We start from the raw sequence: 11,703 nt of genomic DNA, 5'->3' as shown, positions 1-11,703 counted from the left end.
TTTGTGCAATAAGATTTTTTTCCTCGAAAACCTTAGCCAATTCATGTTAGAGAGTATCGTACCCAACACGCAAGAGATAAATTGAATTGTCCTCACGCCAAGATAACATTGGTTAAAAACGATATTTAAAGCCGACCGATTTGTTTTTAACATACTCCACTGCCCTTAACAAAGGCTTAGTAATCATCTTCACAATATTACCTATTTCTTTTCATTTATTTTACCTTTCTTTCGACTCAAAAATACATGTAAATTATCTTATATTACTTTAATTTTCATAAAAAAGAAATTCTCTCATTCATTCATCCATCTCGTCTTTCTTCCTTCGAATGACATGTGACTTGTTTTCCACCATACATTTATTTTTAGGGTTAAGGCAACCAAATAGCTTTATACATTTATATTTTGTTCTAATGTAAGTTATATATCCAGAAAATATCAGTGTATGTCACATATTTTCAAAAAGTATTCTAATGTAGGCTATTGGTGTCCGGTTACCCGCGTGTACAGTCCCTGAAGCTAACGGACGTTAAAATTTAGGCATTTTTAAGATACGATTTCTTCATGAAAATTGTTCTACTTCCATCCTAACACCCGTGAACTAAAATCAAGACCTGAAAATTCGAGAAACGATCCAGTTGAATAGTTGACCAAAATCTCTAAACTTTGACTTTTCGATATGTTGTTCATAGATGAATTTTAACACGATCTAATGCAACATGAAGCTCGAAGGAGTGATCAAGAACCTGAAACTCTAATCAGTTCGATCTATTAATGCTTCTTGTTAACGTCCGTTAGCCCTAGGGACTACACACGCAGGTAACCGGTCACCAATAGCCTAGATTAGAACACTTTTTAAAAATGTGACATACACTGGTATTTATCTGAATATATAGCCTACATTGAAGAACTTGTGGGCATAGTCCAACGGTTTTTCCCATGTACTTTTTGTCATGGGATAGGGAGAGGTCATGGGTTCGATCCTTAGGGATGACATGATTTTCTTTAAAATAATTGAACACCAATAATGGTGGTATATATTGACACTATAGGAAGATTTTACCGGATTCGTTCACGGACCTCTACCCAAGAACACTGCCCGAATGGATGTGTTCCCGGGTACCGTCGATCGGAACGTGTGTGATAAGTACAAATGATGAGGGTCGTTGAAATAAATGATCTACTGATGCCAAAAAATCGCCGTTAAAAAAAAAATAGCCTACATTGAAACAAAATAAAAATATAAAACTATTTGGTAGCCTTAACTTTTATTTTTAAATGTATTATTTAATTATTTATCTTAACTCCTGTTTTTTGCCAAAAAAATAAAACAAAAAATGCCATATTCCTATTTAAACAATTACTTAACGCTTCTCTAATGTATACTTTTGTTTCAAAACATGTGTATCAGCAGAGACATGTTAGCCTTGTGTTGACTTTGTCAATCCATTCAGCGGTCCCCGGTAGCCCACTGGAGCATGACGAAACACCATCAACCATTTCCCCACAGCATGTCAGGCCCGATAGGGCCCGGTAAGAATGGTTTTTGATCCAATTATTTGGAAAATCCTCGCCTAATGGGAATCGAACCCTCACCTCCCGTAAGGGAGAGTGAGTCATTCGCCACTATGCTATTGGCCCATTCTTCTCTAATGTATACTTAGTGACGTGTTTATAAAAGCAATCATATCAAAGCACTCTCGTAAGCAAAAGAAACATAAGGGTAAATTTGTCTTTTCAATCACAATCCTTTCTCCATCACAAAAAATCTTGGAATCAATACTAACGTAGGTGTTATAATATGTAAATATATATATATAAATGGATAGTCAATTATTGATACACAAAAGTAATATTATTGTATTACCTAAACTTGTGATATTTTTGCTATAAATAGCCATGAATGCAAGCATTAAACTTGCACCATTTTCTCACACTTACAAAGTGTTTCTTTCTTTCTCTCCATTATCATCTTTATTCTTACACTTCATTATTAGTATTCTTAATCAAGAATCAAATCACTAAAAGTAGTTATAAGCCTACTGAATTATAACATCAAGAATCAAACCACTAAAGGTAGTTATAAGCCTACTGAATTATAACACGTTATCAGCACGATAATCTTAATACTAATTATGGTTGGCTCTGCCACCTAAATGATATATGGTCGGTTATACCACCTGAATAATATATGATCGACACTGTCGTCTAATTATCATTTATGTTACTAACATTTATATTTCAATTATCTAACATTTATATGGCCGACACTGTCGCCTAATTATCATTTATGTTACTAACATTTATATTTCTATTATCTAACATTTATATGGCCGACACTGTCGCCTAATTATCATTTATGTTTACTAATATTTATATTTATGTTATATAACATTTATTAATGATTACTTACATATGGTCGACACTGTCACCTACTTATCATTAATGTTATATTAAATTTATGTTTAATGTTTATATACTTATGAATATAAAGTGACTATAATTTATCATGTTGTTTGTTTTAATAGAAAATGTCGAATCTGGAAAAGCTTAAATTTACTCCTTTAGAATCAACTGGAAACAACTACATGCCATGGGTTATAAAAGTAAAAATGCATCTTAAATCAATGGGCATTCTTGAAGCCATAAATGAAAACAACAATTGTTCTGAAAAAGAACAAGCAACGGCATGTTGCTTTATTCATCAACATATTGATGAATGCTTACAAAATAATTATGTGACTGTAGAAGATCCCCATGTTTTATGGGAAGGTCTCAAAAGCAGATTCAATAATCAAAGAGAAATTTTACTTCCAGCTGCTATGGAACAATGGAGAACATTAAGGTTCCAAGACATTAAGAAAGTAAATGAATATAGCTCAGCTCTGTATAATACATGTTCACAACTTAAATTCTGTGGACATGAAATAAGTGATGCGGACATGATGGAGAAAACTTTCTCCACAATGAATGCTGCAAACATCACAGTGCAAAGAAATTTGAGAATGCTAAAGTTCAAAACATATCCTGAACTTAATTCATATCTCTTAGTTGCAGAGCAAAATGATGAGCTATTAATGAAAAATCAGCAATCCCGTCCTACTGGTACACTTGCAATCCCTGAAGCAAATACTGCAAATAATTATAAACAGGGACAAGGACGCGGGCAAGGTCGTGGTTATAATAACCATCACCATCATCATGCTAAAAGCCATAACTATGGTAGAAACCATCCTTATGGTAATGGTAATGGGCGAGGACGTGGTCGTGGTCGTGGCCGTGGTGGTCAAAGAAATAATAATCCACGAAAATATAAATATCAACCACAAAACAAGCCCACTAAACAAGATGTTGAAGAAAATTCTTCTAAAACTTCTGAAGAATCTTGCTACAGATGTGGTAGAATGGGCCACTGGGCTAATACTTGCCGAACATCTAAACATCTTGTTAAGATGTATCAGGATTCGCTGAAAGATAAAGAAAAGGAAGTAAACTTTGTGGATAATGTCGATCCAACAGTCACTGAGAAACCATCTGATTTATATGAAGATTTCTTGAATGTTTAAGTTGTGTGTCTTTCGAAAAATAAACGATTTAATATCGTCTGTCTTTGTCATTATGTTTGCTAAATGTTTCAGTACTATCTATTTGCATGTAAAATATTGTGTAATATTAATGTACTCACTATTTATTTCTTATATATGAAGTTCAATATGAATTTTGCTGGAATACAACATCAATCAAGTGGTGGAGATCTCTGTATAGCAGACAGTGGAACTACACATACTATACTTAAATCCGAGAAATATTTTATTGATCTAAAACCAACGGAAGGAACTATACATACAATATCAGGACCTGCTAACTTGATAAAAGGGATAGGAAAGGCAAATTTCATACTACCAAATGGTACAAAATTTTTAATAAATGATGCCTTATTTTCTCCCAAGTCAAGCAGAAATTTATTGAGTTTCTCCGACATATACCTTAACGGGTATGATTATCAGTCAGTGACAACAAAAAATGAGAAATATTTAAGTATCACTGACAAGAGTCATGTGGTTGAAAAACTGCCAAGACTTAGTTCTGGATTACATTATACACATATAAATGTACCAGAAATACATATGGTAGTTAACGAAAAATATATTGATCCTGGTGTATTCAGTTTATGGCATAACAGATTAGGCCATCCAGGATCAACAATGATGAAAAGGATTATTGAATGTACTCATGGACATCCACTAAAGGATAGAAAAATCCATCATGATACAATGGTTCCATGTACATCTTGCTCTCTTGGAAAATTGATAACTAGACCCTCACCACTTAAGGTTGAGAAAGAATCACCAATGTTTCTTGAAAGAATTCAAGGTGATATATGTGGACCAATTCATCCACCATGTGGACCATTTAGATATTTCATGGTTCTAATAGACGCATCTAGCAGATGGTCTCATGTTTGTCTGTTATCAAGCCGTAATGTGGCATTTGCAAAATTTCTTGCCCAAATTATTAAATTGAGAGCTCATTTTCCTGATTACACCATTAAAAGGGTGAGACTTGATAATGCTGGTGAATTTACATCTCAAGCATTTAATGACTATTGCATGTCTATAGGAATTGTTGTTGAACATTCTGTTGCTCATGTGCATACACAAAATGGTTTAGCCGAGTCATTGATTAAACGTTTACAGTTAATTGCTAGACCATTGATAATGAGAACAAAACTCCCTGTATCTATATGGGGTCATGCAATTTTACATGCTGCTGCATTGATTCGCATCAGACCAAGTGCAAGTCATAAATATTCCCCCCTACAACTTGCTTTTGGTCAAGAGCCAAATATTTCCCATCTTAGAACATTTAGTTGTGCAGTGTATGTTCCAATTGCGACACCACAACGTACAAAAATGGGTCCTCAAAGGAGGTTGGGAATATATGTTGGATATGAAACATCTTCAATATTAAGGAATATTGAACCTATGACAGGTGACGTTTTTACAGCACGTTTTGCTGATTGTCATTTTAATGAAACATTGTTCCCTAGATTAGGGGGAGAAATGAAAAATAAAGAAAATGATGTTTCATGGTGTGAACCTCAATTAAAGTATCTTGATCCTCGCACAAAAGAATGCGAGACAGAAGTTCAAAAGATAATGCATATACAAGAACTTGCAAATCAATTGCCTGATGCATTTACAGATACAAAAACGGTGACAAAATCATATATACCAGCAGTAAATACTCCAGCTCGAATTGAAATTCCAAAAGCTGGCAATAACGTCACTCATGAATCTTTGCCACGTCAGAAACGTGGAAGACCAATTGGTTCAAAGGATAAAAATCCTCGAAAAAGAAAATCAGCTGATAATGAAGTAAAAGAAAGTGTTCAAGAAGAACCACAAATCAGTACTCCTACTGCAGAGGAGATTGATGATGTCAATACAGAAATTGCAATCAATTATGCATATTCAAAAATATTATGGAACCGAAATGAAATGAAAAATCTTGATGAGAAATTTTCATTTAATGTTGCATATGACATCATGAATAATGATCATGATCCAGAACCAACATCTATGGTTGAATGTCAAAATAGACATGATTAGGCTCAATGGAAAGAAGCAATACGAGCTGAATTAGAATCACTCAATAAAAGAAAAGTTTTCGGATCCATCATTCTCACTCCTAAAGATGTGAAACCTGTAGGATACAGATGGATTTTTGTCCGAAAAAGAAATGAGAAAAATGAAGTTACAAGGTATAAAGCTAGACTTGTAGCTCAAGGTTTTTCTCAAAGACCGGGAATTGATTATGAAGAAACTTATTCCCCTGTTATGGATGCAATTACTTTTAGGTACTTAATCAGCCTGGCAGTTTCTAAAAATTTAGAAATGCATCTCATGGATGTTGTGACTGCTTACCTATATGGATCACTTGATAGTGATATATATATGAAGATACCTGAAGGATTTAAGGTACCAGAAGTATCAAATGCAAAACCCAAAGAAATGTATTCGATTAAATTACAAAGATCTTTATATGGGTTAAAACAATCGGGACGTATGTGGTATAACCGATTAAGTGATTACTTGATAAGCAAAGGGTATACAAATAACCTTACTTGCCCTTGTGTTTTCATTAAGAAAACAACATCCGGATATGTGATCATAGCTGTTTATGTTGATGATCTTAACATCATAGGTACAAATAAAGAGATCTATGAAGTCATTCAACTTCTAAAGAAAGAATTTGAAATGAAAGATCTCGGAAAAACCAATTATTGCCTTGGTTTACAAATTGAGCATATGCCTAATGGTTTACTTGTACATCAAACAACATATACTGAAAAGATTTTGAAACGTTTCAATATGGACCAGGCAAAACCATTAAGTACTCCTATGGTTGTTAGATCACTCAATGTTGAAACTGATCCATTTCGTCCATGTGAAGATCATGAAGATATTCTTGGACCAGAAGTACCATATCTTAGTACAATTGGAGCTCTTATGTATCTTACAAATTGTACAAGACCTGACATTTCTTTTGTAGTTAATTTGTTGGCAAGGTTCAGCTCTGCTCCTACCAAAAGACACTGGAATGGGATCAAACACATATTTCGATACCTTCGAGGAACTACTGATTTAGGATTATTTTATTCTAACGAATCAAAACAAGATTTGGTTGGTTATGCTGATGCAGGTTATTTATCCGATCCACATAAAGCTAAATCTCAAACTGGATATGTATTCCTAAATGGAGGTACTGCAATATCATGGCGTTCTCAAAAACAAACACTTGTTGCTACATCATCAAATCATGCCGAAGTGATTGCATTACATGAAGCTACTCGGGAATGTTTTTGGTTGAGATCAATGACACAAATCATTACTGATTCTTGTGGACTAGAACGCGATAAAAGTCCAACAATTATCTATGAAGATAATGCAGCTTGCATAGCACAGATGAAAGAAGGGTATATCAAAAGTGACCGAACCAAACACATACCTCCTAGATTCTTCTCATACACTCAAAATCTCATTAAGGACAACGAGATTGAAATGAGATATGTTCAATCCAGCAAAAACTCTGCTGATCTTTTCACGAAAGCACTTCCAACTGCTATTTTCAGAACACACGTTCATAACATTGGCATGAGACATGTTCAAAAGATGTAACAACCGAAGCGATGTCTACTTGAGGGGGAGTCAACTCCATGCTGCACTCTTTTTCCCTTAGCTAAAGTTTTTCCCACTGGGTTTTCTTTAGCAAGGTTTTTAACGAGGCAGTAACTTACAGTTGATCTTCAACAAACAAAATTGCTATCCAAAGGGGAGTGTTATAATATATAAATATATATATATATATATATATATATATATATATATATATATATATATATATATATATATAAATGGATAGTCAATTATTGATACACAAAAGTAATATTATTGTATTACCTAAACTTGTGATATTTTTGCTATAAATAGCCATGAATGCAAGCATTAAACTTGCACCATTTTCTCACACTTACAAAGTGTTTCTTTCTTTCTCTCCATTATCATCTTTATTCTTACACTTCATTATTAGTATTCTTAATCAAGAATCAAATCACTAAAGGTAGTTATAAGCCTACTGAATTATAACATCAAGAATCAAACCACTAAAGGTAGTTATAAGCCTACTGAATTATAACAGTAGGAACAAAACTACTGCAATATGGTAACTTATTCCCTCAATACTGTTCGTTAAAATCTAATTAATTACTACAACTCAGATACGCAAATGACACTAGATATATAGTCAAAATAATGGATAAAGTAGTCAACATTATGTTTCTTTTGTCTGAACATACATTCTATTAAATTAGAATGATTCTACATAAAGATTTTGTTTTCTTGAAGAGTCAAAACCACTTGGTGTATAACTAAAGAAGTAGAAATCCATATCCATATGGCCATATGGGAATAAATACAAATTCAGGTAAGAAAATGTAAGTGCTTGTTTGGGTGGTGCAGCCTTCAAGCTACACAACCACCACTCATTTCAAAAAGATACAAATCAAGAAATCCACAATCAACAACCACCACAATATGCACTAGAAAAAAATCAGCAATTTTTATTTTTATATTTATTTTTTGTTTTGTACAATCACCTCCTCCTCCTCCAACAACCATTACTCCTCCCAACACCACCACCCCAATGGCCACCGGCTAAATTATTAATATTCTTTTAGCAATATCAGCATATTCTCTTTTTTATTATACCCATAAACAATATGACTACCTCAGCGTACTGTTTTTCTGCAACTAGAAATGCAATCACTCATTCAAATTTCTTGTTTCTTAATTCCAATCTTTATCTACCAAAACAAAGAAATCATGCTGCTTTCACTCAAGAAACTAAAAAAGATTTGATCTTGAACATACCCAAATCATCCTTTTCGTTTTCGAACTCGAAAAACTACCATAAGTCCACTCCCCTTTTTGCATCTTTATCCGAATCATCGAGTGAAAATCAAGAAACGGTTGAAGAAGATGGAGAACTGCCTGGTATGGCGCAGGCTTTTCACATATCTTCAAATACAGCTTCTGCTATATCTATATGTATTGCAGTTGCAGCTTTAAGTTTACCCATTGTCATGAAATCTTTAGCTCAAGGAATGGGTTTAAAAATTAAGTTATTATCATATGCAACCCTTTTATTCGGGTTTTATATGGCTTGGAACATTGGTGCCAATGATGTGGCGAATGCCATGGGGACATCGGTGGGGTCCGGGGCTCTGTCACTTAGGCAGGCCGTGCTGACGGCTGCGGTGTTGGAGTTTTCAGGGGCGTTGTTGATGGGAAGGCATGTTACTAGCACAATGCAGAAAGGGATTCTTGTTGCTAATGTTTTTCAGGGAAAAGATACATTACTCTTTGCGGGTTTGTTATCGTCTTTAGCAGCTGCTGGTACCTGGTTACAGGTAAAGATTGCAACTTTCGTTGATACTAATGTCTTTTGAGGTCATTATTTCATTTGATAACGAGACTGAGTCCCTTTGACTATTTAGTAGAAGTCAAACAAGTATCGAATTTGATCTTCAGCTTATGATATATGGTTGTTTGATTATCAAAGAAGAATCTAGGATCAATAGTGGACTTATTTGGTTCATTTATCCTTTTCGTACTGTAGTGCCTACCCTTGTCGAATGATGGTATCAACGATACCTAAGAACTATCAGAGGGACTTGTTATTGCAAGAAACACACCCACATACTAATCTTGGGAGCTAAATTTGAACTTTTTTACAGGAAAAATTTGACTTTTCACCTAGTCAAACCTGGGATCTTACAATAGATAGGGTAGAACTGAAGAGCCTTTAGTTATAGATTAAAAGAATCTTAATAAAAAAACTAGAAGTTGCATTTGACCTTTTATACAGGAAATTTTTTGACTTTTCGGGTGTTGGTCAGGTTGCATCATTTTATGGGTGGCCGGTGTCGACTACACATTGTATTGTAGGATCTATGGTTGGGTTTGGCCTAGTGTATGGAGGACCCGGTGCAGTTTTCTGGAGCTCATTAGCGAGGGTGACATCATCTTGGGTTATATCACCACTTATGGGTGCAGCAGTTTCGTTTCTCGTGTACAAATGCATCCGCAGGGTATGTACAGCCAACTAAATTTAGGGATATGTTGGTAATTTACATTTACATTATTCATAAGTTTTTGTTAATGCTTCCTGCTTCTCCAAATCTAACTAATAACCTTCACACATACAGTTCAAAACTCATGGTGATGATAATTAGTTTAAACATACATACAAACATCACCTATGAAATAAAAGATTCGCCTTTACCCACGAGCATTATATTTATAGTCCAACTCTTAAGTCTTAATTCCATATATGCATCGAAAAGCCTGAATCTTGGGCATCAAGTTAAAATGTATCCTTGACACTGTTGTGTAAGCATTCATTTATTGTACATAGAGGTGGCAATTTGGACCAATTACTTATGAAAATGGGTAGATTTGGGTTATGATTTATCCTCAATGGGTGAAATGGGTACAGTAAAATTTTTTTACCTAAGAGGGATGGAAACATCTCCAAAATGTTATTATAATATAAATTGGATTATTAGGACTTATGAATCATATTCAACACATTAACTACTCAAGATATTGGACATAATATGTTTGCCATTCAACTTTGACCTGTTCCCAACCCACACGCCTCGCCCAAATTGCCACTTATTGTGCAATAAACGATTTCCAAGATGCATGCGTTCAGGGTTTTACTATCATTATTATGTATTTCTAACCCATTATACTATATTTAGTTTGTTTACAGTGCTCCAAACCCTGGTCAAGCAGCGGCTGCAGCCGCACCGATTGCTGTTTTCGTGGGTGTAACAGCAATAACTTTTGCAGCTTTTCCTATAAGCAACACACTCCCTATAGCCATAGCCCAAGCTTTAGGATGTGGTTCACTAGGTGCGTCTATAGTCAACAATATCATCCGTAAACAGCTTGGTCACCTTCTAGAAAAGTCAAAGTTAACTCAGCAAGAGCCACATGAAGAGTCAACTCCTAAAAGCATCGGCTTTCTATCCGATATCGCGGGCCCCACTGGCACCCAACTGAAAATCGTATACGGTGTTTTTAGCTACATGCAGATATTATCTGCCTGCTTCATGTCATTTGCCCATGGTGGAAATGATGTCTCAAATGCAATTGGCCCGTTAGCTGCGGCCCTTTCTATATTACAAGGTGGGGCCACCGGGGGTGAAATCGTAATTCCACTTGATGTTCTTGCTTGGGGTGGATTTGGGATTGTTGCAGGGCTAATGATGTGGGGGTACAGAGTGATAGCTACGATTGGTAAAAAGATTACAGAGTTGACTCCTACAAGAGGATTTGCAGCTGAATTTGCGGCTGCTTCTGTTGTACTCTTTGCATCAAAACTTGGACTTCCTATCTCGGCTACACATACACTAGTGGGTGCGGTTATGGGGGTTGGGTTTGCTAGGGGACTTAATAGTGTGAGAGCTGAAACCGTTAGAGAAATCGTTACTTCATGGGTTGTGACTATTCCGGTTGGTGCAGCGTTTGCAGTGATCTACACATGGCTCTTTACAAAGTTCTTGCCTAATATTTTTTGAGTGTACACAAAAAAGATTCAAACTTGAACTATTTGGAGGCTTTAATAATCATATTCACTATTCACTATCTTTTTCATTATTTGATGTATAATCTATATGATTACCTAATTGGAAATCATCGTTTCTATTGATCGGCATCTATTTATCTTGAGCTTGTTATCGGCAGTTACATAAATCTTCATAATCATATAGTGCACAAGCATATTAAAAAAAAAATGGACGGAAATGTTCACAGGTCAATCTAAACGAATCCAAACTCATGGCCATATTAATAGCTGTTCCGTTTTGACCCGCTAGCATCCTACCCATATCGCCACCTTTATACAAGAGAACCTTTATTGGTTTCACCAGTCTTGACCCTCAATTTAGAAAGTGTATACAATAATTTTATTGCAGTTTGCAATTAGTATGTTTTAATGACTGAAATCAACAATTTCCAGTTATAAAGAACCAGTCTTTGTCGGGTGTTTCAAGTGTTAATCCTTATAACAACCATAATTACAAATTCTTATAACGTAAAATGTCATAAAACCAGAAAAGTGTAACGAGTATAT

General features: G+C 35.0%; 1 protein-coding gene across 1 annotated transcript; it reads left to right on the top strand.

Annotated features, from left to right (window-relative positions):
• The first annotated feature begins 7,936 nt into the window (after nt 1-7,936).
• On the top strand, nt 7,937-11,278 carry LOC139844622 (inorganic phosphate transporter 2-1, chloroplastic-like). Its single transcript, XM_071834850.1, has 3 exons — nt 7,937-8,971; nt 9,461-9,652; nt 10,328-11,278. Exons 1-3 carry the CDS (start codon nt 8,282-8,284, stop codon nt 11,147-11,149), a joined length of 1,704 nt encoding a protein of 567 aa, XP_071690951.1. The 5' UTR covers nt 7,937-8,281; the 3' UTR covers nt 11,150-11,278.
• The last annotated feature ends 425 nt before the right edge of the window (nt 11,279-11,703 follow it).

The sequence above is a fragment of the Rutidosis leptorrhynchoides genome, chromosome 4 (assembly GCF_046630445.1).
Source record: "Rutidosis leptorrhynchoides isolate AG116_Rl617_1_P2 chromosome 4, CSIRO_AGI_Rlap_v1, whole genome shotgun sequence".
NCBI lineage: Eukaryota > Viridiplantae > Streptophyta > Magnoliopsida > Asterales > Asteraceae > Rutidosis > Rutidosis leptorrhynchoides.
Note: the sequence above shows the minus strand (reverse complement) of the source record. Positions and strands in the feature narration are given on the sequence as shown.

Bases quoted from the DNA above. Each gene is read 5' to 3' on its own strand.
- LOC139844622 (XM_071834850.1), top strand. From the start codon at position 8,282: ATGACTACCTCAGCGTACTGTTTTTCTGCAACTAGAAATGCAATCACT. The intron at 8,972-9,460 runs GTAAAGATTGCA...GGTGTTGGTCAG, and splicing joins CTGCTGGTACCTGGTTACAG to GTTGCATCATTTTATGGGTG. The intron at 9,653-10,327 runs GTATGTACAGCC...TACTATATTTAG, and splicing joins TGTACAAATGCATCCGCAGG to TTTGTTTACAGTGCTCCAAA.